The 27,950-nt window shown below is 43.2% G+C and overlaps 1 protein-coding gene and 1 long non-coding RNA gene across 2 annotated transcripts; one reads left to right on the plus strand and one right to left on the minus strand.

Annotated features, from left to right (window-relative positions):
- On the minus strand, positions 1-19,072 carry eif3ba (eukaryotic translation initiation factor 3, subunit Ba). The gene is made up of 19 exons (XM_048990276.1): positions 18,843-19,072; positions 18,052-18,244; positions 17,820-17,939; positions 17,298-17,355; positions 17,063-17,191; positions 16,678-16,835; positions 14,284-14,415; positions 13,980-14,046; positions 13,388-13,434; positions 12,973-13,183; positions 11,897-11,969; positions 11,690-11,812; positions 11,472-11,550; positions 11,243-11,381; positions 10,998-11,123; positions 10,835-10,912; positions 10,353-10,461; positions 1,403-1,511; positions 1-401 (listed from the first exon to the last, which is right to left on the minus strand). The coding sequence occupies exons 1-18, from the start codon at positions 18,943-18,945 to the stop codon at positions 1,408-1,410; spliced, it is 2,049 nt and encodes a 682-aa protein (XP_048846233.1). The 5' UTR covers positions 18,946-19,072; the 3' UTR covers positions 1-401; positions 1,403-1,407.
- LOC125717414 (uncharacterized) lies at positions 19,036-27,571 on the plus strand. The gene is made up of 3 exons (XR_007384531.1): positions 19,036-19,104; positions 22,005-22,152; positions 26,977-27,571. It is a non-coding gene; the product is annotated as an uncharacterized LOC125717414 (long non-coding RNA).
- Positions 27,572-27,950: the final 379 nt, after the last annotated feature.

Below are 27,950 nucleotides of genomic sequence, written 5' to 3' on the forward strand. Positions count from 1 at the left end.
TCTGGGTGGATTCGACAGACTTTATTGCCGTGTTGCACATTTAATAGCAGGTAACCTGAAAGGGGGAGGATAAAGGCCGCTGTAGTGCTGTCTCTGCACGCTAAAATTCACACGGACCCCTGTCATGACCCCCGGGCGTGGGGGTTGGCCCCACTGGGCCTCGGCACATGGGGCCATGTGGCCTCACTCCCTTCCTTCACTATGTGGACCAGAAATTAAAAATGGGGGGGGGGGGGGGGTCTCAGTTCAGGAAAGACGTCAGAAAAAGCAAGACTGTAGCTCAAGATCCTCTCACCGCAGTATTAAAAGGCACAAGCACTGTGCTGAACCAGCAGGGTCAGTGGTCAGATCCCAGACGCTTCTCCTCCACCATGCAACTGAGCGCTTCGAAGTCAGATTTACTGTTGACAGAAAACAACAACTTGCAATCAGTGGATTACATTAGTTGTACATATTTTAAGCCTTGGATTACTCAGTACATTTAAGGTGTATGTCCTCTTGGGTATCGTTTGACCTGCACTGATTTACCATGGACTCTCGCTGAAAGCCACATGCGCGGCACTATAAATGATGTATGTGCGCAGTTACATCATGCCTGTAGATGTGACCCTTGTTTCATTAGAAATCTCATCTCTCCTAGATTTGTGGCCCATTTTCCCCACCTCATCTATCGCTCCTCTACTCTGTTCTGAAAATAAATGTTTGCATTTATTTATTAACAATATACCATATTGGCCCAAATATAAGTTTTTTTTTTCCCCGGAAAAAACAATGCATCTAAAAAACTAGGATTGTCTTATATTCGAGGGCTAGAATTTAAATGTCATTATACACATACAAAAGTAGATGGAGTCAATTATCCACCTCCCGGCTGGATATTGGCCATATACTTTAAACATGGAATGCATGCTTTCTTAGTGAGTGTTATGAAGATTGTGGGCGTCCCTGTCTGTCCCTCCGGCAGCATTAAACAGATTGTACCTGACAATAAAGAAAACAAACGTTCGCTTTAAAACTGTCATCTATTTTATAAAAATTACTCAAGCATTTGCCATTTTATGCTGCTTTATGTGACTCTGCTGCATCAAAAACATTCTGCGTCCTCTAGGGTCGTGGAGTTTGTATTATTGATTATTTATCCTTTCCCATCCAAATAATACATTTGTTTATTGGAATGTCTGCTGTTTAATACACTTACTGTAATGTGAATTTCTGTGGTGGCTTTTTAACAGTGATATAATTAACCTTTTATATGTTCTTGGCAAATAAAATGATTTTGCTTTATAAAGATAAGATTTGGCATTCCAGAAACTAGCTGCTGACAAAGTAGGGGGGGTGTCTTATAATCGGGCCAATACAGGACATCCACCACACACAGAGGTATCCACAAAGAAGCTCATACGTGGACTACGCCAGATCTCCAATGGGAATTATTTCTTCGTTGATGAAAAACTCAATCGTCTCTTCCTCCCAGTCGTCAACGTTGCTGTCGAGTTCACCCGTGTCCACACCTACGGAAGGCAAATGCCACAGGCAACTTTCAGAAGCTGGAGAGAAATTTACCTGATATTACTCCTCTAAATCAAACTTCATAAAACATGTTAAACTCACAGAATCATTCCAGAATCCCACAGTTTGTGTTTACACTAATAAGACAAAACATTATTCTCCATGTGAAGCAAATAATGTTGACTCTCGTAAAAACAGTGCATGTCAAATTAACATTCAGTATCTGACAGGCGGAACGCAGAAGAAACCGGTAGAGATAAAGATCTGAGTGACATTGATAAGAGCCATATCATCATGGCTAGACGACAAGCTCAGAAAATCTCTGAAAGAGCAAGGCTTGTGAGGAGCTCTCGGGCAGCCATGGTGACCATCTACTCAGAGTGGTCTGAGGAGGGAAAAACCACAAACCACTGACAGGGTGTTCAGCAACCAAGACTAATCAATGCGAGATATGAACGAAGACCATCCTGTGTGGAAGAGACCAACAGAAGGGCTACTGTGGCACAAATGGCAGATAATATTGATGATGATCACATGAGTAATGTTGTTACAACACATAGTGCATTTTAGCCCTGATGCGTATAGTATGGGGCTGAAAGTACAATTACAGTGAAAATACATTACAGACACTCCTCTACTTACGAACTTTCAACTTACGAACTTTCAGACATACAAACGAAGAGGACCGCAAGTCAAAATTGTGTTCATTGGTCTCCTGTTTCCTGTCCGCAACATCAGTTTTTTTTTCTGCACGCCAATTCTGGGTAGTACGACTTCTGGCAGCTACTCAAAGTCAAAGTGAACTCTATTGTCATCATTCCATATACAAGTATAAAGAAGAACGAGATGGCGAAGCTCAGAATCCACAGAATATACATATAATTGAATTTTTAAAACCAGTGTAATTTTTACCTGTGCTTTCAGGACCTCTGTTAGCCGCAGCCTGCATGGGCGCCGCCATTTTGTGACGTTGAATAACGACTTTCATTTCAACTTACGAACGGCCGTTCGGAATGTATCTCGGAATGGAGCGTCTGTATTCAAAGTAATGCATTTCATAGGTGTTGTTTAGTACATATTACCATTATATTTTTGGCTTATATGCGTTACTGCTGTAATGTTTCTTGATTAAGTTCAGTAAGTGTTGCACATTGGACGGCAAAATGTCACCCGGCGGGAATTTCGGCCTCACAAACTGCTATTGCCAAATGCCATACTCTAAATGTACAGCAGCAAAACGAGCCACGGCCAGCCAGCAATCTGCCACCCGTATTCCTTTCCCCTCACAGCTCTCCCCGAAGAACCGGTTCCTTCGGCTGCATAGCCTCTTGGAAGTTTTTTGGGGTTTTTTTTGTGCACCACAACCATTGTGCCCCAGTCTCTGAGTCCCGCTTCCTTGCAGTGATGCAGAATGCAGGTAACTTGGGACCCGGAAGCTGACCTGCACACAGTAGCGGCGGATGAAGAGACCCACTTGATGGTGGACCAACTCCAACAACTGGTGTAGGTGTCCCTCAGTTGGGAGTGGGACCTTGTCGCCCATCTAACGGCTTGTACCCAGAATCATTTTTGTAACCCCCACCCCCCTAACCAGTGGCTGAAGATGCTGTTCATTAATGAGCCTACTAGGTGGTGAAGAAGCTCACAGATGTAGAAGAAACTGAAGAATACCTCACAGACCACCGTGACACGGAGAAGATCCTGGCCCTGTTCCAGACTGAGGAAGCCCAGGCCACCTATTTGACCCCGCTCTGGCTGGCCTCGGGATTATGATGCTTTGAAAGCAGACATGCTGGTCTGCATGGGTTCCTCTCCCACCATGGCTGTTACTGTACAGACCTAGCTATAGCCCAACTCGCAGGTGAATGGACTCTGAAGATGGGCATTGTACCACAGCTCCTCCATGAACTCGATCAATGTTTGGGTTGACCTGAACCACTGTCTGCAAAAGGACCCCCAACTGGGGCCAGACCTCTTGGTAACAATGGAGTAGGATCTCTGGGTGCTGATGGCCCAGTACCACGAACTGATCTCCACCATACATGATCGCAATGTCTGAACCACATCCCGCAGGCCCAAAGGGCAGCAATCCAAAAATGCTACAACTGATGGTGTGACTGAAGAGTCAGAGAGTCCCCGATCAACACAGAGTGATAGTACCAAAGCTAAATGGATCTCTATGGTTCTATAATGAACCCTGGAGGCTGAGTGAGGTGGCTATCCCCTTCCTCAGATCAACAAGGCTGGTATATCAGCACCTTGGACCTCACTCAAAGGCCAAAAAAAAAGACTCCTTTAGTACCGCAGGGGACCAGGCGCAATACACTGTTCTCCTGTTTGGGGTTCATGGGGCCACATTTCAGAAGATGACAGGCTTTGGCTGCATTTAGCTAACGCGGTGATCTATTTAGACAATGCAATCGTGCACTGACAACTGAAAGTAACACCCAGTAGCAAAACAATCTGTCAGTCACATTTCTTTCTATATTCAGCATACATTGCAGGGGAGGAACAAGTCAGAATTGTTTGTACTAGTAATCTTGAAATTTTTTATTTTGATTCGTTTTAAACAAATAGCTTGAATCCCAGCTTTGCCTTGAACATTTCTGCGTTCTGGCTTGCCGTCGAACAAGATACACAGGCTCTTTCAGTCTCCTCCCTTGCAGGAGGTGCACCTAAATCTCAAATCAGAAAAAGTTGGGACGGTATGGAAAACGCAAATATAAAAAAGAAAGTAGTGATTTCTAAATTTACTTTGACTTGTATTTCATTGCAGACAATATGAACACTAAATGTTTCATGTTTTGTCTGGTCAACTTCATGTCATTTGTAAATATACATCCTTTCCTGTCATTCAGACCTGCAACACATTCCAAAAAAGGTCGGGATAGGAGCAATTTAGGGCTAGTAATGAGGTAAATTGGTTAAATAATGATGTGATTTGAAACAGGTGATTGTAATTATGATTTGGTACAAAAGCAGCATCCAAGAAAGGTGTAGACCTTTAGGAGCAAAGGTGGGCCAAGGATCGCCAGTTTGCCTACAAATACGTGAGAAAATTATCGAAATGTTGAAAAACAATGTTCCTCAAAGAAAGATAGGAAGAGATTTGGATATTTCACCTACAACAGTGCATAACACAATTAAAAGATTCAAGGAATCTGGAGGAATTTCAGTGCGTAAAGGAAAAGGGCGCAAGCCTATGCTGAACAACCGTGACCTCCGATCCCTCAGGCGGCACTGCGTCAAGAATCCTCATTTATCCATAAGCGATATGACCACATGGGCTCAGGACTACTTTGTCAAGTTCCACAATACGTAGTTACATCCACAAATGCCAGTTAAAACTGTACTGTGCCAAAAGGAAGCTTCCTCCATGAACTTGATCAATGTTTGGATTGACCTGAACCACTGTCTGCAAAAGGACCCCCAACTGGGGCCAGACCTCTTGGTAACAATGGAGTAGGATCTCTGGGTGCTGATGGCCCAGTACCACGAACTGATCTCCACCATACCTGATCGCAATGTCTGAACCACATCCCGCAGGCCCAAAGGGCAGCAATCCAAAAATGCTACAACTGATGGTGTGACTGAAGAGTCAGAGAGTCCCCGATCAACACAGAGTGATGGGACCAAAGCTAAATGGATCTCTATGGTTCTATAATGAACCCTGGAGGCTGAGTGAGGTGGCTATCCCCTTCCTCAGATCAACAAGCAGGTAGACAAGTAAGGCTGGTATATCAGCACCTTGGACCTCACTCAAGAGGCCAAAGAAAAGACTCCTTTAGTACCGCAGGGGACCAGGCGCAATACACTGTTCTCCTGTTTGGGGTTCATGGGGCCACATTTCAGAAGATGACAGGCTTTGGCTGCATTTAGCTAACGCGGTGATCTATTTAGACAATGCAATCGTGCACTGACAACTGAAAGTAACACCCAGTAGCAAAACAATCTGTCAGTCACATTTCTTTCTATATTCAGCAGACATTGCAGGGGAGGAACAAGTCAGAATTGTTTGTACTAATGTTCTTGGAATTTTTTATTGTTTTGTTTTAAACAAATAGCTTGAATCCCAGCTTTGCCTCGGACATTTCTGCGTTCTGGCTTGCCGTCGAACAAGATACACAGGCTCCTTCAGTCTCCTGCCTTGCAGGAGGTGCACCTACAGCCTCAAATCAGAAAAAGTTGGGACGGTATGGAAAACGCAAATATAAAAAAGAAAGTAGTGATTTCTAAATTTACTTTGACTTGTATTTCTTTGCAGACAATATGAACACAAAATATTTCATGTTTTGTCTACTCAACTTCATGTCATTTGTAAATATACATCCTTTCCTGTCATTCAGACCTGCAACACATTCCAAAAAAGGTCGGGATAGGAGCAATTTAGGGCTAGTAATGAGGTAAATTGGTTAAATAATGATGTGATTTGAAACAGGTGATTGTAATTATGATTTGGTACAAAAGCAGCATCCAAGAAAGGTGTAGACCTTTAGGAGCAAAGGTGGGCCGAGGATCGCCAGTTTGCCTACAAATACGTGAGAAAATTATCGAAATGTTGAAAAACAATGTTCCTCAAAGAAAGATAGGAAGAGATTTGGATATTTCACCTACAACAGTGCATAACACAATTAAAAGATTCAAGGAATCTGGAGGAATTTCAGTGCGTAAAGGAAAAAGGCGCAAGCCTATGCTGAACAACCGTGACCTCCGATCCCTCAGGCGGCACTGCGTCAAGAATCCTCATTTATCCATAAGCGATATGACCACATGGGCTCAGGACTACTTTGTCAAGTTCCACAATACGTAGTTACATCCACAAATGCCAGTTAAAACTGTACTGTGCCAAAAGGAAGCTTCCTCCATGAACTTGATCAATGTTTGGATTGACCTGAACCACTGTCTGCAAAAGGACCCCCAACTGGGGCCAGACCTCTTGGTAACAATGGAGTAGGATCTCTGGGTGCTGATGGCCCAGTACCACGAACTGATCTCCACCATACCTGATCGCAATGTCTGAACCACATCCCGCAGGCCCAAAGGGCAGCAATCCAAAAATGCTACAACTGATGGTGTGACTGAAGAGTCAGAGAGTCCCCGATCAACACAGAGTGATGGGACCAAAGCTAAATGGATCTCTATGGTTCTATAATGAACCCTGGAGGCTGAGTGAGGTGGCTATCCCCTTCCTCAGATCAACAAGCAGGTAGACAAGTAAGGCTGGTATATCAGCACCTTGGACCTCACTCAAGAGGCCAAAGAAAAGACTCCTTTAGTACCGCAGGGGACCAGGCGCAATACACTGTTCTCCTGTTTGGGGTTCATGGGGCCACATTTCAGAAGATGACAGGCTTTGGCTGCATTTAGCTAACGCGGTGATCTATTTAGACAATGCAATCGTGCACTGACAACTGAAAGTAACACCCAGTAGCAAAACAATCTGTCAGTCACATTTCTTTCTATATTCAGCAGACATTGCAGGGGAGGAACAAGTCAGAATTGTTTGTACTAATGTTCTTGGAATTTTTTATTGTTTTGTTTTAAACAAATAGCTTGAATCCCAGCTTTGCCTCGGACATTTCTGCGTTCTGGCTTGCCGTCGAACAAGATACACAGGTTCCTTCAGTCTCCCGCCTTGCAGGAGGTGCACCTACAGCCTCAAATCAGAAAAAGTTGGGACGGTATGGAAAACGCAAATATAAAAAAGAAAGTAGTGATTTCTAAATTTACTTTGACTTGTATTTCATTGCAGACAATATGAACACTAAATGTTTCATGTTTTGTCTGGTCAACTTCATGTCATTTGTAAATATACATCCTTTCCTGTCATTCAGACCTGCAACACATTCCAAAAAAGGTCGGGATAGGAGCAATTTAGGGCTAGTAATGAGGTAAATTGGTTAAATAATGATGTGATTTGAAACAGGTGATTGTAATTATGATTTGGTACAAAAGCAGCATCCAAGAAAGGTGTAGACCTTTAGGAGCAAAGGTGGGCCGAGGATCGCCAGTTTGCCTACAAATACGTGAGAAAATTATCGAAATGTTGAAAAACAATGTTCCTCAAAGAAAGATAGGAAGAGATTTGGATATTTCACCTACAACAGTGCATAACACAATTAAAAGATTCAAGGAATCTGGAGGAATTTCAGTGCGTAAAGGAAAAGGGCGCAAGCATATGCTGAACAACCGTGACCTCCGATCCCTCAGGCGGCACTGCATCAAGAATCGTCATTTATCCATAAGCGATATGACCACATGGGCTCAGGACTACTTTGTCAAGTACCACAATACGTAGTTACATCCACAAATGCCAGTTAAGACTGTACTGTGCCAAAAGGAAGCACCTTGTTTACAGCGTCCGGAAACACCGTCGACTTCTCTGGGCTCGGAGGCATCAAGGTCGGACCATCACACAGTGGAAACTTGTACTGTGGTCAGATGAATCAGTATTTCAGGTATTTTTTGGGAGAAATGGGTGCCGTGTGCTTCGGACCAAAGGAGAAAAGGATCACCCAGACTGTTACCAGCAACAAGTCCAAAAGCCAGGGTCTGTCATGGTATGGGGTTGTGTCAGTGCCCTTGGCAAAGGCAACTTGCAGTTCTGTGATGGCACCATTAATGCTGAAAAGTACATAGAGATTTTGGAGCACAATATGCTGCCTTCAAGAAGACATTTGTTCCTGGAACGCCCATGCATATTTCAACAAGACAATGCGAAACCACATTCTGCACACATTACAAAGTCCTGGCTGCGGAGGAAGAGGGTACGAGTACTTGACTGGCCTGCCTGCAGTCCCGACCTGTCTCCAGTAGAGAATGTGTGGTGCATTTTGAAGCGCAAAATACGACAACGAAGACCCCGGGACAAAATTACACCTGAAACACTTCATCACTTGGTGTCTTCAGTCCCTAAATGTCTTTTAAATGTTGTAAAAAGGAATGGCAACATTACAAAGTGGTAAATGCTTTACTGTTCCAACTCTTTTTGAGATGTGTTGCAAGAACCAAAATTGGAATATGTGTTTGAGGAAAAACAATAAAATTCATGAGGAACACATTAAATAATGTGCTGTTGTATTGTTTTCAATGTAATACAGGTCAAAGATAATTTAACAAAGAGCTGTCTTCAGTTTGATTTTAATTTAACATACCGTCCCAACTTTTTTCTGATTTGGGGTTGTAATTTATCAGTTTTTTTTGGTTCTGCAATATATAACTATTTATACTACGGGACCGTTGAATGCTTTAATCTGATTGGCTGACGAACGTTCTGAGGTGTGCAATTATTTTCAGATAACCGCACGGCGAACGTAGTTCCAGGTAGCTCTCTTGACCGCATTACAGTTCCATATCACTTCGCATAGTTAACTGTAATAACGGAAATTAGCATACAGTACCTATACAGCACACAGGACTAACAAAAACAACAACATGATAGACGATTTTCCGAAAGTAAATTTTAATATTTACGGTGAATATGAAACTTTCAACAACTGGGCTGCAGCAGTATTAGTTAGCCTAGTGTACCAACTTAAAGGCTACACATGACATTTCTCACTAGCGAGGTAATAACAGCGCTGCATCTTAAAGCAGACTTACAGTTTAGAGACGGTGCTTCAGAACACTGTTGAGGGACACACAGAGGTAGCCTAATTCATACAAGCTCTCTCTCTCTCTCTCTCTGTTTCTCTTTCTCTGTGTCTCTGTCTCTCTCGCTCTCTTTCTAATAACTTCATTATTAACTGCATTAGTCTGCTATCAACGGCTCAAGCCTCCATTGCCAGCTTTAAAATGACGTTTTGGAACTAGCAAAAGAGTCGTTGGATGAGATGCGGAAGAAATAATCCTACTCACAATAGCGATTTAAGTAGAAAAACCGGACGAATCCCTTGAAATATATCATCTGATCGATGTTTTGAGGTGTGGCAACCATAGTATAACCGGAATAATTGACTCCGGACCGTTGAATTATTAGAAAATAATGCACACCCGAGGTGTAACAGCCACTCCGCTTCGCGTCGTGGCCGCATTACCACCTCGGGTGTGCATTATTTTCTAATAATTCAACGGCCCGTCGTCAATTATTCCTTACTTAAAAGTTTCCAGTAGTGAAAAAATCATGCCCCAGTGTCTGGATCATACCGTGCAGAACTTCAAGTATATTTTCATAGTGAATTTACTTAAAGATCATTTTTTTCATGAGGGTTTCAGGCAAACAGGTTCATCCTGTTTTATTTTATCCTTTGTTTTTTTTTTGTTGTTAACCCTCTGGGGTCGAGTGTGACCATACCCCAGTAAGTGAAAGTGCGCTCCCTACCCCTAGACCCCAAAGGGTTAACTTTGAAGTATTTTTGTCCCATTTATTTTGTTCGTTAATAATATCGCTGACATGTCATTACATGGTATGGGTTATAGTACGAGTAGATGAGAACAGTGACAGAGCCGAGACCCATACTAGTATCAGTATTGGTGTATCCCTATTTTAGGCTTAGATGTCTTGGAAAAGATGGTAAGGGGGGTAAATTTAATTTGAGTAAAATTTGACTTGCGTGAGGGTCACAGTCAAAAACTGCCAGTATGCATGTGCACAATATTCACTATTCACACCAGCATTGCAATCTTCCATCCATGTTCTACCTACCTAAGTAGAGGGTGGTGGAGTTTGCTGAGCATATTCGAGGAGGTATAAAGTGTAGGTGGGGAACACCCTGAGTGGGACCAGTCCATCATGTGACAAACCACACCATACGGGCACTTTGGAGCCAGTTTATCCAGCCGCATGTCTTTGGACTGCCGAGTGGCAATGGAACACCCTAGATGAGTGACATGCACTTACGTACCTCCCCGGAGCTGCAGGCGCAGGGGGCGCTGCTCCTGGTACATATTCAATGCGTCCTCGCGGTACTTCCTGTATTCCTCCAGCATGGTGCGCCGCTTGTCCACCAGCTCCTGCAGAGGCAGACGGGGAGTCACATGGTTAAACAAACAAAAATGTGGACAGTACGACTCAAAGGGATGAGCAATCAGACTGACAGGGAGACGTGCTTCAGTTCATGTGATCTGATTAAAATAAAACCGAAAGACATCTCAGAAATAAAATGATGTTATTGGGAGCATGAATCACAGGAAGCCATCGACTCTGCTACAGCATTGGCCATTTTCCATGGCTTACGCGGTTTCTTAATTTCCCTCTGGGAATCAAAAATATCATCTCATCTAGATGTAGATTCATCAACACCATCCAGGTCGGGCTGTCTGAACTGGTTTATGATGGCAACCATTGTAAGCATGCAGACAAAGCATCAAAAATGAGAACTTTTACCTTAGAGGCCTTGGACTGACTCAGACGGTCCTTCTGTTCAAAGATCTTTGAGTACTTCTTCAGATCTTTCTTGATGGTCTGAATGATGAGAGACAGTCAGAATGAACTGCCGATGCCCAAAGGGTCAGGCTGTGCAGAGACGCATCCCTTGTGTGACCCTCACCTTGATCTGCTCCTGACTTAGTAGGGTAGGTGGCCGTGGCCTCCAGAGCAGCTGGCAGAACCGATCCTTGATGTTCTTCTGCAGGAGCCGTCCTTGAAATGTCCAGACCCAAAACGCATTGTCCACCTGGGGAATGGAAATAAAGAAGGTGGACTTTAACCTCTCTTGGGCACAATAATGGATCACCTAGGCTTCAGGGTGTCTCCAACAACCACCGTTGGTGGGCAGGGGAGCCCATCTCATACCTTATGGCTCCACCAGGAGACAGAGGTCACCACGTATCGGCCAGTGGGATCCCACTCAACATCAGAAGCCATGTAGTGCTCGGCGATGTTCATGATCGTACAGTCCGAGGTGTCCACGAAAGCCAGGGCACCGTTCATGCTTTCCAGGAACGGGAAAATAGAAAGGATGAGATGTACTTATGGAAAGAGCAAGTCACGCACACACATACATGCTACACAGACTACCCACCTCCTTAGCCCAGCCAACACCAGAAACTGGCCTTGAGGACTCCAGAAGATGCTGTTTGCTTGCTGTTTATCAAACATTTCTGAAGAACAAGTTAAAAAAAACAGCTAGTGTTAGACTCTTTGCAGATGTGTAGCAGGAAAGGCTTCAGGAAACTGGAAGAGAACGTCCTGGAACACATTTTATACTGATGTAAGGGTCAGCTGTGAATGAACACTTACTGATCAGTTCGATTTTGCCGTTATTCTTCACGTGGTAGAAGGACACGTTGATGCGGGGCGACTCGCCATGAAGGACGGCGAACTTGCTGCCATTGGGCTCCCAAGCAAAGGCAATGATGCTCTCTGAAAGGGGGCAGCATGGCAGGCACCGGACTTAATAACCAAGAGTGCGTATTCGCCAATGTCACTGTGAGGAGCCCAGCTCACCCTTCATCTCCACCACGTCCACGGGGACCTGCTTCTCCCTCATCCGGAAGATCTCAAAGTTGGTGACCACACCCTGGAAGATGGAGAAGTGAGAGACTAAACTGGGACGAGGGATGGAGGTACAGTGCAACCAAAAGGGCTAAGGACAGGTCAGGTTTCAGTTCATGCAAGTAATGCCAGGGACGTTTCACTCTGCTGGTCATTTTTCTCGAAAATCACTTTGGCACCACATATTTTAAGGAAAATGCAATTTTGCACCAAGGTGTCAATAGCCAACAATACTACTGAATTACAAATTCCATGGCTAATGTTATTGAAGTCTTGCAATTTTTTAATAACCTCCCCCCCAAAAAAATAAAATAAAATCTAAAATTCTCACCCACTGTGAGCAATAAATTCCCAGCCCTGTACCGAGTGCTGACGATAGTTAGCAAAATTACTGCACGTCTTCAGCTCGCTAACTATTGCTAAAACATGGGTACATTTTGCATTTAATGTACCAGAGCTTTTACATCTGCATCCCACTTTGGCGCATTCAGCTGTTGAAGTGACGTACAGCCATGCGTGCAGCACAGTGCTTACAATTATTTGTGGAGCCAGGGGGCAAGGAGTGAGAAGGCTGGGTGTAAATAGCCGAATAGACGCCATGTCCCTATTTTCACTGGGGTGCAAATAGACACTCCGATATTTTAATACATTTTAGCAAATGGCACTTTCCGAAGTTCAGGTTACAAGCCTACCATAGCTAACCACTTTAGGGGCAGTGCTAAGCCTGTATGCCTGTAACCACAAAGTCGTTGGTTCAAACCCAGCCTCGGCACGTCTGCGGGTCCCGAGCAAGGCCCTTAACCCCCAGCTCCCTGGGCGCTGCTACGGGTGGCTGCCCTTCACGGACAACTTACTCCACAGAGAGCAAGTTGAGGGAGGCGTAAACACAATTTATGCCTCCGATTAATAAAGTATCCATTATTATTATCACTTTGTCACCTAATCACTATTACATTCACTTTCCGAAAGGGCACCACTCAACAATTGGGAAATAAGTATCCCTTCCACGAATGAGCTGGAAAGAGTACCTGGGTGCCCTTAGGGGTCCGGTCCACCTTCACGCAGAGGTAATCGCCGTTCTTCTGCCAGTGTAGTTTGCAGTCCACCACGTTGAAGAGATTGCGGACTCTGATCTCTTGCCTGGATGGCATCTGCATCAGAGTCACCCTTGCTGGAATGTCTTTGTCCTCTGGTACCCAAAAGGCAAGGATGTTGTCCCCTGGAGACCAAGAGAAGTCCCTAAAAATAAAAACAGAACCACATGCAGAACCACATCTTCAGTCATTTGGATTTCCGTCTAACGCTTCTAAATGTCCTTTGCCAAGTGTTTATGGGTTTGATAAAACTGACAACTGCATATCTAGCCATACATAGAACAATGAAGCAGGAAGAGCTAATAAAATTATATTCATCGTTAGATTACAAATTTAACATGGGTCTCACTTTATTCCACTGATCTTCAGACTCTTCTTGTCTAGAAGCCCCATTGACTGTGGGAAAAGCAAAATACAAGTTTAATGTGAAACAATGAAAAAACACAAGATATACACTCCTGGCCAAACAATGGGTCAAAGATTAATGTTGTGTGATTTGGGTTCAGCCCATTTGTTTTGCCCAGGAGTGCATTTCAAGGCAGTGTTTCTCAACCCACTCCTGAAAGACCCCGATACGATGCATGTTTTTGCTCCCTCCTAGTCAGTCCACAGTCCCCGAGGACCGATTTGAGAAACACCACCTTATGGATCCCATAGGTATAGTTAGTGACGGTAACCAGTACGACAAAAAACCCAGAAACCCTGTGGGAGGTTTGAATCTGAATGCAATCAGTTTAATGTTACTCGACTAGACCCAATAAAGTGACCAACAGGATGTGGACCCATTAGTGATGAGCAATGTACAGTTACTCCACCTGCCACAGTTCCCAACGCCCTTATACAGCCATCCATTCACAGCAATTCCCATCAGTTGAACCCTGAAGAGTCGTCAGAAGGATCATTACAGAGGGGCTGGTAAAGGACGAGCAGGTAACACTCACTGGTGTTTCATAGATGCTGAGAGTGTCCTGGGTCATTCTGGCAAAGAATTTTCCATCATGACTCCACCTGGGAAAACAAGGTGATGTCACAATGATTTACCAGTACAAGCAGAAGCAAGATGAGGAAAGGAGATGGTCTGCGAGCCTGGTGACATCACTCACCACACTAAAAAAGGTTCAAAACCTTTAGCAAAGCCATCCTTCCCCGATACACCTCATTCCTCTCGGCCCTCACCTAAACCTGCACAGCCTCAATCGTGCTGAAGATACCCCTTCAGAGGGACGGCAAGCTGGGCAGACTTACTTAAAGATTGGCCAGTGTGTTGAGCTCTCGCAGTGGAAGCCTCTCTTCTTCTGTCCAGTCAGAATGTCCCAGATTATAATAGCCTGCGGGTCTTCCTTCGTGTCCATTAGTGGACTAAAGGTTACCACATATCTTAAAAAAAAATACAGAAAAACAAACATTTGATTGGCCATCACTATGCATTTTACAGCTAAGCAGCATATAACATTTTAATTAGCCAGCTCATAAGTATCCTAGGGCTGTGTACTATGATGATAGTATCGGTAATGGACAATACCAAACAAGTAAACCAGCATCATTACGTGACAATGACTGACATGCGATTATCTCCTTTTTCAAGGAAGTAGGCGTAAGCTACACGCAAAGCAAGATAAAATATTAATGATACAATATGATTATGCTATTTGCCCTTCAGGACAGCCTTCTAGCCTAAGTTTCTGATGCAGCTAAAGGGAAAAAAAAAAACACATTTTTTCAACTCCTCATACGGAACGCAAAGGCGTCAGTGTAATGCCGGTCGTAAGGGTGGTACGCAGCTACAGCTTATCATAAGTGTGTGAACCACTGCGTAGAACAGATGGTTTTACGACGGCCGCCAACAATTTTTTAAATAAAAATTAAATCTTGATCAATCCGCAGATGACGCTCGCAGCTGAAGGGATGCAGTAAGCAATGAGGTCAAGGTTACTACTGTACCGTACATGTATAACCACTTATAGGTCATATAAATACTTCCAACAGTCAGGTAAAGTTGGATTACAGCATGTACAATATAATAATCTATACCATAATTGTGTCTGCTGGGGTGTGGCATGAGTCCTGTAGTCATGGTCAGGCATACAGCAACTCTGGATATAACGGACTGTTTTGCCAGATCCCTTAAAGTCCGGTATAACATGATTGTACTGTATCATCATTTATCCTGATATTTTTAAATTTATATACAGTGGAAACCGCTTATAGTGATCACGGTTATAGTGATCAACTGTTTATATGGATCAAAAAGCTTGAGACAAAATCATTCCTGTAGAAATTGCCTTACTTTGCCTTGCAGTAACCCATCTGCTTCTGGCTAGCTACCCGAGGTCAATGCGGCGCACACAAAAAACGTCAGGAAAAAGAACGTAATTTCCTGTCAATGACAAATATAGCAGTGTTTCCCCTACCATTATATTAGGGGAGCACCCCACCCCCCCCAACAGAATCTCCAACCCCTCCTTGAAAGTCAAGTTGATTTTATTTAATTTTATTTTCTATATAGTGCCAGATCACAACAGAAGTCACTTATAGTTACCTTTCCTATAGAACATGTCTATACATGGTCCTTTTACTGAACAAACTAAATAGCCTTATGTTATTTATCTTATTTACACAACAGACTGTCATTTTTCTCTCTTCACAGTCGCGCATTTACAGGTCTCCTCTGCTCTCTGTATCGCGCATGGCGGAGCTCCGCCCCCATGCACGCGCACAGACACGTGTGAGCGCACAGACACGTGTGAGCGCACAGACACCTGTGAGCGCACAGACACCTGTGAGCGCACAGACACCTGTGAGCGCACAGACACGTGTGAGCGCACAGACACGTGTGAGCGCACAGACACGTGTGAGCGCACAGACACCTGTGAGCGCACAGACACCTGTGAGCGCACAGACACGTGTGAGCGCACAGACACGTGTGAGCGCACAGACACGTGTGAGCGCACAGACACCTGTGAGCGCACAGACACCTGTGAGCGCACAGACACGTGTGAGCACACTCACACCAGCGGACAGAGCGCGTGTCGGAAAATATGTCGGGTCAACCACCTGAAAAGTAGACAAAAATATCTATGTTTTTTTTTTTACTGCTGTCATTAAAAGAAACACATGAACACCATGAATCCGGTCTCCCCCCCCCCACTGTATAGACACATTAAAATTTATGATAAACTGACAAAAACAAGCCAACAAGATACAGCAGCGAAACTATAAGCACTTTGAGACGTGAAAATGCGCTGTATCAATAAAATTTAATTTAAGTACAGTACTGAATGTTAGTGTATTTGAATTACACACAGTTCAGTAATTTAATTTGTAGAGTACTGTCATTTGATAAGTGTTAAAACAGCTGTACTGTATTTTGAAACCATCAATAAAATTAAGTTAATAGCGACACTGTTTAAGTCCATCTATTTTTTGAATATAACTAGTAAGGTACGCTGTAAAACTCACAGTTAAATTAGCTTTACATCATTAGACTTCAAAACACTAAAGAATTCATTAAAGACCATTTTACTGCACTACTGTGGACCCATTACTGTCATCCATTTCTGAAACACATTACAATAATTGCAACCTGCTAATGTTAATCATCGTAACATGGAAAGCCTTTATGATAACAAGGCGGCGCACCTTTCACAGGGTGAGAAGTCAATCAGCTGGACGCCCTGGTGGCTGAATCTCTGGATCTGCTTGAACTTCTCCCCCCCCCACAGTGCGATACCCCTCTGGTGGAACGTGGCCAGGTATGTACCTTTGGGAGACCAGCGGACGTAGGTCTCCGTCCAGCGCTGGGGGGACACAGAGATGAATTGGGTTAGGGCAGTGTTTCTCAAACCAGTCCTCAGGGACCCCAGACGGTCCACATTTCTGCTCTCCGGGAATTCGAAGGGAGCAAAAACTTGGATCGTCTGGGGGCCCCAGGGACTGATCAGAGAAACCTTGGGTCAAGCCAGATTAAACCCACCAAAGCAGGAGCAACAGGGCCAACCAAAGCCAGCCCAGTGAAATCACTCACCGGCCGTTCCTCGACCAAGATTGGCTCTTTGACATCGTTGGAGAATATTCCTGTCCTTTCGCCAGATTCAAAGATCACGCTGTATTGATCACGACAGTCAGGATCCTCCAGCCAGTGCCGCAAGTTCCCCTTGGGTGAATGTCAAACACAAACCCGTACGTGTCAACCGTACCTGGATGCTGTTTACCGCACCAGCTGGGAACACCATGAGACATAACAGTAGGGTGGCACTCACAAAGTCTCTGAATGGCTGTTTCTCAGGTGTCTCCCATTCGTCGCTGATGTTCATGTACCTGGAGGGAAGGAAAAGAAGGGTAGAACGGTTATAGAAAGGCTATAAGGATACATGTAGACACATAGAGCTTACAGTAGGACATGTTCCCCACGCCCAGTACTAAGAGGTGACAAGACGCTTATCCTAGCTTGAACAGATCTAGAAACAGACACTGCCATGCCTGAGATATGGCAGTGTGAGCTGAGTTCTAATAGAATGAAGCCCCAAGCCTTTCCCGATAAAAACACAAGACAGTATATGTTCTGGGAGTCTTGCCATTGCACCACCCTGAAATGTTTCCCTCATTCAGCGGATGATTTGTCCCACTTAACTAGGCATTATTCTCACTGTAGTCTCCTGCAGATGGACAATCTGCGTTGCACACACATTAGCCCTTGAAGAGAAACTCTCTTGAGGCATTAGAGACTGCGATGATGAAATTACGCACAAGTTTTTTTGGCTGAAAACGGAATAGAATCTTACTTGTCAAAGTCTGTGAAAATGTTGACCCGGAAGGTGTGCTGCTTGTCCAGCTTGTACCCGTCAGCATTCTTCACGGCTTCTGCGGCTTGGCCAGGGGAGGTATACTCAAGGAAGATGTACCTGAGGACAGAACGAGGGGCACCGCTTATAGACATCAGCACCATCTGCACATCCACCCACAGGTACAGCCAGCCCAGCAAGACTCTCCGGTACGATACACAGCCACACTGACCCCTTGGTCTTGCCATCAGCCTCAGGATAAAACTCGTTGGTGATCTTGCCAAACTTAGAGAAGATCTTATGGATGACATTTTTCAGCTTCTCCAAACGCTCTGGTCCAACCTGTGGTACATTGTCCACCACAATGACAGAGTCGATGCCATCTGCCTCCTGAGGTCTCTCTCGGAGGACGTCCTCCAGGAGCTCTGGAGAACACAAACTGCCCTGAGCCACTGTCATATACAATCAACCCGCCAAACAGTCACATAGCCTCATTATTTCTGTCTGAAATCTGGTGTCATTTTAGAATTCCGTGAACTTTAAGCAAAGCAGAGGAAATAACAGAACATCAAAGGCATATTCATCAATGAATGGATATCTGGTGCACAGACGATCTTACACATGCAGAATCGTTATCCGGACAGGTAACAAGCCATCTAACCTTATCACAACTGGAACCAAGTCTTAAAAATCATAAATATCAATTGCGGGGTAACATACGCTACTAATGTACTGATATGCACCATCGATATCCAACTCTGTAGCCAAATCAGTTTTTTGACATTGACATTTCATGTTTCAGCGTCCTCATATACGTGCATATACATGCGTACTTGTGTATTCAATCTACTATCCAGCGATTAGCACCGAGTAACAAAACATGGGAGATTACTGAGCTACTACGGGTAATTAGCATGCATTCTGCTGCGCTGTTTAAACTAACTGGTTAGTTGCATTTTACTATATAAAGCGGCAGGCCGCAGATCTAGCTCTACAGCTGGTCGATCTGGGCAGCTTTCTCACCCTGATCACTGATGTCGTCTTCAAAGTCCTCCGGGTCGCTAAAGGAAGGTTCCTCGCCTTCTTCAAACTCAACCTCGTCCTCCATCCTGCCAGTATCCCGCATTTAAGGCGTGCCTCGCCGTTTCAGACGTAAACAAAATACTGATGATTGATTTTACAACCACAATAAAGGATTTTTTTCCCTCAGCACACCATGTGCACTACAACCGGCACGGACCCCACTCCCCGGTGGAAAAGGACCGTACCGACTCAAAAAAATTAGGTAAACAATTTTTAAAAGTCTATTTCATGCAACATACTAAGAAACTCATGTATGTTATTAAAAGTATTTTCAGTATTTATTTATAGCAATAAAATAGTCCAAAACATAAATCCGTCAGAACGAATACTTTAAAAGTCAGCGAATCTCACGCTGTTCTCCCTCGATGCATCTGTACATTTGGTACGTTCCAAAAATGGACGCTTACGGGTGTGATTTTCTTTTCTTTTTTTAAGGCTTATTTTGGATATTTCGTGATTTTTGTATTTATAAAATGCTGTAGCTATTGGTCTGTCATATTCTAATATAGATTTAATTAAGTGGCGTTCTTTTAAAAAAAATCCGGAGAAGGCTATATAAATGCACCCAGCGTAGCATGTAGTTTTGCGTTGAATTAGAAGAGGACACATTTATTATTTATATTAAAATAAACAAGGTGTCAGTCTTAATCTTTTTCTTTCTTTCTTTTTATATACACGCTCCGCTGTTTTATTTGTATGTGTGTATGTGTTTTTCAAGGCTGTAGTAAAAGCTGTGTTCCTCCTTGCAGAAATCTTATTTTTTTGTTATTTGCCGCGGCGATGCCTTGGTCTACCAGTCATTATAATCCCACTTCAAGGATATTGATTTCAGGGAGGCAGATGAGAGGCATCCAGGAGGGCAGCTGTACTGGCCAGTGCTTTGGCTGGTATCGTATATATATTGCAGACTAGGGTGTGGTTGGGTGGGCGGGATAGATTTGGGGGGTAAAATTTGGACCGAGGTTACAGCGGTAAAACGTTTTGCCGACTAATTTTACCACCGCTGATCAACAGGACGACAGATTTGCATTGTACATCTTGTACATTGTACATTGTACATCTTTTACACTCACAGGAAGCTTTGCGGGAGAATCCCGGAACTTCCGAGAGTGTTGGGACGTCTGTATACTGTATATGCTAGTTATGTTGTAGTAGTAAAGTGAATTAATCGAATTCCCCAGAGTACTGTTTATTTTACTCTGAACCAGAATATTAATAGGATAGAATAGAAAGACTTCATTCTCAGTGTATCAATGTATCAATGTAACAAATCACTTTTAGTTACTTTTGGATTGCATCAATATCAACTAAAGACAACAGCAAAGAATTAATGCAAAAACTTTTTATTAGGCAACACAACAATATAATTCTGTTTCCAATATATTTCTGTATTCCGAGGCTTCACGCCTACGACCGAATCACCGGTTATATACTCCAGTATAACCGCACTCCTTCTTGTGTTATTGCTTTTACACAACAGTTCAAGTAGCATTTATAATGTAATATTATATTTATTCTAATATCGCCCGTGGCAGCAGTGAAACAGCCAGTCAGCTTATTAGCGGAATAACTATATATGCATTTTAAATTAAAACCATGCCGCAGGTCTAATAAATAGAATATTGTGGCGCTCCAGTAACTTTAGAGATCATGTTCAGTTTATAGTAGACTTTTTTTATTGCGCGTCTACTATATTAAAAGGACGGGGGTAAAACAGCGAGTGAGAGTATAAAGTCACTTATACACAGACCGGGTGCCTTTACAGAGACAAAAGTGGAATAAAGTCAATAGAGACATAGCGCAAGATGACATACTTTGAAAACATTTTTTTTCGGTTCGGCAGATTATAAAAACTTAAAATCCGAAACAGATAAAAATAAATCCCAAACACAAGGGAATACATATGAACCTTTACTCTCACTTCCATATACGTTCATTTTTGAAATAGGTAGAAACCCGGGCAGGTTTTCAAAAGGTAGCGGCTCTGCGCTGGTGGTGATGAGGCAGATGTAACGGTTTTTAGATACACCTGTAAAGCGGAGTGATACAGCTGTTGTGAAATGTCCGAGTGCGGTCGTACTCTGATGACTGCACTCTTAGGACGCCTCTTATCCAATCAGATTCTCTGTTTGTCGGAAACTCTACAACATCTTCACTGTCTCCCCTTAAGGTAAGATTTGTTATGCTGAAGTAAGAGCTGTCACATTTACTCGATTACACTCGATTATGGAAAATGATCAATTAAAATTTCCTTCTCGATTACAGACGGCGTACGTGTAAATAAAGAGCAATAAGGGTTACCATTTTAAAAGGAATTATCAGGCGTAAATATCGGCTCATTTTTAACTATTGGCTGATGGCTAATTGTTGCTGTATTGGCCAATATTAATAGCTGGCTGACACAGTCGGTGAATCTCTAATTTAAACGATGTCCAGATGAGCTTATGCTTTTCAAATGGCACTTGAATTCCTGATCCCATGAGTAAAATCCTTTTTTCCTGTATTGCTATCACAAAAACCCCAAATCGTAGGACTACCAGTCCTTTCAGATAAGCTTTTAAAATAGTAATTTAAAATAATTATGTATGAATCATGATACTTCATTCATCCCCATGGGAAAATTGTCTTGTCACCTATTCCATTTTGCTCTCCATGAGACACACAGGCACATACACAGTGAGAGGACGTTTGGGGGTCGTGGTGCAGGGTTGGCCACCATCCAGTGTCCCTTAAGCGATTGGCAGTAAGGGCCCAGCAAAGACATCACTCTGCCGGCCAGGAGATCTGAACCAGCTGCCTTCCACTCACAGGCACAGAGTCAGAACATTCTGTGAAATTCTGGTTCTTAGCTGTTTGTCACACAAAGGATTGTCTAGTTTTTACTACAACACTAACTTCAGTCTATATAAAATCTGGCTTCCAGGTTGTCATGGAGAACAAAAACAGCCTTGTTATTATTACAAATGGGAAATAAATGATATATTTTCGTTATATGCTTTAAACAATGTTAATACATAACTGCTCGAGTGGAGATGTTGTGATTGGTGGGAAAGCACACAGAATATCTACAAAGATATTCTCTTCTATTTTCTCCTCTGTCAGGAGCAGCTGAGCCCAGCAGAGGGCGCCAGTGAGCAACTAGAGACAGCAGTATTCTGGAAGCTGCTTGCTCTGGGATCCATCACATGAACACACCTGCTGACAAACCACCTGTAAACCCTCCAGATCTGGGGTACTCAACACCTAAACGGTATTTTGGTCCGGATTTCGGGTGCGTCAGCCGATTGAATATCCCTGCTCTGGATAAAGAGCCCTCACTGTTTCTATAGCAGGTTATGGTACCCACATGGAATCCTGGAGGAGGGTAATATGCTGATTTAGCCTATATGTTTAACTTTTTAATTTGCTACTATATATGTAAACAGGTTATTTTTGTTTAATGAGTATAATTAAACAAGATCTGATCTGATGAATTTCTTCAGATGAAACACATCCAGCTCCTTATCTGACATACAGTAAGTAACATCTGACATAAATTTGTTAATATGCTATCAGGAAACAATGTCAGAGTGTGTTTAATATGGAGAATTTACACAATGCAGATAAACCAGTTACATATACTATATAAGGACAGGTATTCAGATTACTACTGAAGCTTTGAAGAACATAAAATGTTTTTCACATATAAAAGTAGGCTGTTCCTTTTCACGGAGTTCACGGTATAGTGCAAATCCATATCGTGGCACACAATCACACCGGTGTACCGCCCACCCCTAGGCAAAGAGCTGGACTCATTAAAACTAACAGGAAGGCCAGAAGTGTAAAAATAGCTTAGTACACAAAGAGCGTTGAAGCAGTTGACATCAGGAAGAACGTGCTGCTCGCTCTCCCTTGAAGATTAAGGGCTCCATTGTCAAGACAGTCAGCAGTGGTAAGCTCCTAGGAGTGAACATGGCAGACAAGCTCTCCTGGACTCTAAACACCACCTCCCTCACCAAGAAAACCCTGCAGTATAACCAATGGGGCAGCGGTGGCCTAATGGTTATGGAAGTGCACTTGTCATTAAAAGAGTGCTTGACTGAATTCCCAGCCAGCAAGGTGCCACTGAGTTACACTGAGCATGGAGTCTGTGCCAGGCAGTGTAGGGTCGTATGTGCCAACCATCACACATTTACTGGACATGGAAGATTACTGGGTCAAAGCAGTGCAGGTAATGTAGGTAGTCCATTCTAGCAAATGGAGAGCAGAAGATCATTACAGCACAAAGGTTTTAAATGCTGGGTCTATGACCAATTTTCAGGTTGTATCAGAAATCACAGAAGTTGTGAAAAATGGGACTGAGCTTCACGGTTTGGTTAGCAGTGACCCAGTCTATTTCTCAAGATCTCCAATTGAAATGGTATTGCGATTTTTACACAACATGTAAAAGACACGTTGGGTGGAACCCAGTGAGGGCCAAAGTGCTGGAACTACAGTATACAGAGGGAGGGAGGCGGCTGGTGCCAAGCCGCAGGCATGCATCTCTGCCCAGTCTACCTCAATGGGTTCCGATCGCAGCTTTTCTAGGAAAATGATTGCCCAGCAGAGGGCGACATATGATCCACTTCATGAAGCTGAAATATAACGGCACCTTTAAAAGGCAAGATGCCAAAAATGCACTGGCATTATTAAGTGCCATGAAGTGAAATATTCCCAGTTTGGTTCCTTTGATCCCAAATAGTGATGTGGCTTCAAGACAACTGTCTAGACTCTAGACAGCAAGACTGGCATTCCCAGTTGGCCACTGGTTGTGTGGATGGATTAGTACCAACATAGCAGGCAGTTCCTAAAGGCCATTTGACCAGATCACAAAAACCTAGCAGGGCGGAAGCTGACTTCATAAAAGTCCCCGGACGCCTGTCTGGCCCTGGGCTACAGCACACCGTCTCAGCCCAGTTTCTGACCCCAAGAACTCTCTCTACCAAGATGAAGAATCCCGACAGTGCCTTTTGTAAGTAGCTTCATGTTGCTACTGGTCTTTCCCCAGAGAAACTGAGAACCTCTGAACTTATTGCAAGATGGATGGAGTTAAATTCCAAAAATCAAGTCCCATAGAGAAACTGTTTCAGTCAGCAATAGACGTGTGATCGAAAACACGTCGGGAAAGTTACACTGGAGTGTTTTAAAATATGAATGTCTCACAATAGTCCAGGCAATGCCCAGGGCCCAGTCTGACTGAGAGTCTGCAGCATGACTTATAAATTGCCACCATTCACCAACCAGTAGATCCACATGTGCAGGGCTGGAAGAAACCTGCCCCAAAACTCTTATTACAAGAAAAGGTGATTCTACCAAGTATCGACTCCCTTGGGGGGTATTTGAATGCTTATGCAACCAACAACTGTCTGCTTTTTTTCTTTTTGCAACTTTTGTCCACAAAACTATTTTACACCTCCATGTGTATGTAGTGTGAATTAAATAGCAAAATTGATTGTAGATCCATTTTAAATATAGAAAATGTTCTGTCTTTTTTCTGTCATAAAAAAAATTGCATGTATTAACTGCTTCTTCCTCTGTTATGCTGAAATCTGATAGATTTGTGTTTGCACCAAAAAGACATTTTATGCCGATTTCCCTATGAAAGCTACTGTATGGTCCTCAACTGTCCCTCCTCATTTATCCCCATCCGGCTCCCTGGTTCTCAGCCTGTCCAATTATAATCTACATGGCAATATCCACTGCCCACATAGAAATATCAAAACCCTGTTTCTAGCAAAGTTGGGGCGCTGTGTAAAATGTAAATAAAATCAGAATGTAATGATTAACAAACCATATAAATTGAACAAGGACAACATATCAAGGGAAATTTTATTGTTTTATGACAATATATGCTCATTTTGAATTAGATGCCAGTGACATGTTTCAACGAAGTTTTTTACTGCATGTTTACCACTGTATTGCATCACCTCTTCTTTTAAAAACACTGTAAATGTTTGCTAACTGAGGAGACCAGTTACTGGAGTTTCGAAAGTGAAGCGTTGTCCCGTTCTTGCCTGATATAAGATTTCAACATTGCAACAGTTGGGGTCTCCTTTGTCATATTTTTCATTTCATGATGTGGCAAATCTTTTCAGTGGCTGACAGGTCTGGACTTCAGGCAGGCCAGTCTCCCACCCAGATTCTTCTACTACGGAGTCATGCTGTTGTAATATGTGCAGAATGCGATTCGGCATTGTCTTGCTGACATAAATAATGCCTTCTCTGAAAAAGACACTGTCTGGATGGCAGCACAAGTTGCTCCAAGACCTGTATATATCATTCAATTTTAATGGTACCTTCCCAGATGTGTAATCTACCACTAATGCACCCCCATACCATCATGGATGCTGGCTTTTGAACTGTACACTGATACAGTATCAAGTTAGATGATCCCTCTCCTCTTTGTCCTGGAGGAAGCAGCGTCCATGATTTCCAAAAAGTATGTGAAATCTTGATTCATCAGACCACAGGACAGCTTTTCATTTTGCCTCAGTCCATCTTAAATGAGCTCGGAGCCCAGAGAAATTGCCATTGTTTATGGATCGTGTTTAGATGTGGTTTCTTCTTTGCATGGCAGGTTTTGATCCTGCATTTGTAGAAGCAGCGATGAGCTGCTTTCACAGACAATGGATTTCTGAAGCGTTCCTGAGCCCATGCAGTGATTTCCACTATAGAATCATGTTTGTTTTTAATGCAGTTCTGCCTGCGGACCCAAAGATCATGGCTGTCCAGTACTGGTTTTTGGCCTTGTCCCTTGTGTACTCAATCATCTTACTGACCTGCTAATCTAATTAGTTGTGAGATATTCAACCAGGTGGTTTACTTAAGCAATACCCTACTTTTCCAATTTTTTGTTGCTCCTGTATCAACTCTTTTAAGATGTATTCCCGGCAACCATCCATTTTCCAAACCGCTTATCCTACTGGGTCGCGGGGGGTCCGGAGCCTATCCCGGAAGCAATGGGCACGAGGCAGGGAACAACCCAGGACGGGGGGGCCATCCCATCGCAGGGCACACTCACACACCATTCACTCAGGCATGCACACCTATGGGCAATTTAGCAACTCCAACTAGTCTCAGCATGTTTTTAGACTGTGGGAGGAAACCGGAGTACCCGGAGGAAATCCCACGACGACATGGGGAGAACACGCAAACTCCACACACATGTGACCCAGGCGGAGATTTGAACCTGGGTCCCAGAGGTGTGAAGCAACAGTGCTAACCACTGCATCACCATGGTGTTGCCGGCATCAAATTCATATTTGTCATATCCGTCATAAAACAGTAACATTTCTGTTTCGACATTTGATATGTTGTCTTTGTTCTATTTTCAATTAAATATGGGTTTATATGATTTTCAAATCATTTGCATTCTGTTTTTATTTACGTTTTAAATAGTGTCCCAACTTCTTTGGAAACAAGGTTGCAAACGCCTTTCCTATTTTGGTGCAATTCTGTTTATAAGAATTAAGAAGATTTGACCATGAATGCTGTTTCTGTTACTTGAGAACTTGAATGCAAGGTAGAGGGCCAGCTGGCAAGCGTAGACCTCAGCTGCTACGCATGTTGAGGAGAGATGGTTAAATATTTAGCTGTTCAATTAAGCGTGAACTGGCGGAAATGTCGCCATAACGAGAGTCATAAGATTATGCCTGCAGAAAGAGTCTTTGTGTGGATGACTTATCCCACATCCCACACTTGTTTGTGAAGCAGTAACAGATTTCTATACAGTATCTGCCTGCTCTTGTCTGTCTGTCTCTTTCTTAAAATTTATGAATGAAACTTTATGAATGAAGCTCACATGACCAGCTTTTCCATACTAATCTCCGAAAACTGTGTTTGTCAATGAAGCTTCGAAGGAAGTTTTAAATAGTTTTCGAAGACGGGTGGATTACTTCAGTCAGTTCAGTCAGGGTGTTGGGCAGCGGAATGTTAAGCTGAATCCTGGAGATATCATCAGAGGGGTCTTCTAAAGGTTAATAGAACATACTCTGCAGGTATGAACCATGGATTTGAAGAGCAGATGAGCCGTCCAATTTCTGTTCTGCTATTTCAGAAGCTATGGGCACAAAGCAGGGAACAACCCAGGATGAGGCATCAACCCATCACAGGGCACAGTCACACACCATTCACACCTACGGGCAATTTGGTAACTCCAGTTAACCATGTTTCTGCACTGTGGGGGGAAACCCCAGGACGACAGGAGGAGAACATATAAACTCTACCCACATGGAACCCTGGAGGAGACTTGAACTATAGCCTGGAAAGAGGCCCAGGGGGTGGGGTTCTGATCTCAGTATAGACCACCATAGCGTCTCTAATTCAAACACACGCTTTACTACAAAATGCAGTGAGTGCAGATCACATTACCATTAGCAGAAGCACTGTTTGTAAAAACAACATCACGCCATGCTGTTCATTCACCATAAAGCACTTTACTGCGTTCTGTATAATTTATATATACAGCTGTAATACCGCCTGTGCAATTGATGAACACTTTCAGAGTCTCAGTTCTACAGGTAGGTAACCTGTAGGGGGGCAGGGGGTAATGTGTAAGAGGATTTGAATGCATGTGAATACATGGGATGTAATAAATGAACATAATAACTGACGACGTTTCACAGACAGAGCGTAACCTTCTGCAGGCTATATTTTAGGAGTTTTACGACTCTTAATCTACCAAATAAACTGTTTCAAATGTTTCAATGCTATCAAGCAAGACTATGCTCAATTGTCACCCAGATAGCTGTCAAATAATGAAACAATACTTTTGGTTTGCACCACATTACCCTTCAATGGTATAATAATCACTACGATGTCTTGGGTCTGTATTTCAACTCTGGTGGGTAGTAGCTGCTTGTAAGAATGCTAATGTTCTCTCATTAAAATACACTATTGCTGCTGTAGATGATAATTAGGAATTCTGCACTAGTGCATAGACATGCTACGTTAATGTTCTTCAAAGACAAACACTTCATTATTTCAAGGTGGAAACAAGAGATTAGAAACTCCATTAAATTCAGAGCGATG

Source organism: Brienomyrus brachyistius, chromosome 22, assembly GCF_023856365.1.
Source record: "Brienomyrus brachyistius isolate T26 chromosome 22, BBRACH_0.4, whole genome shotgun sequence".
Lineage (NCBI taxonomy): Eukaryota > Metazoa > Chordata > Actinopteri > Osteoglossiformes > Mormyridae > Brienomyrus > Brienomyrus brachyistius.

Excerpts from the sequence above, each read along its gene's own strand:
- eif3ba (XM_048990276.1), bottom strand. The coding sequence starts at position 18,945 with ATGCGGGATACTGGCAGGATGGAGGACGAGGTTGAGTTTGAAGAAGGC. Across the intron at positions 17,356-17,819 it reads ATTTTCACAGACTTTGACAA|GTACATGAACATCAGCGACG; the intron begins GTAAGATTCTAT and ends CCTTCCCTCCAG. Across the intron at positions 11,124-11,242 it reads TCTCCTGGTGGAGCCATAAG|GTGGACAATGCGTTTTGGGT; the intron begins GTATGAGATGGG and ends TCCATTCCCCAG.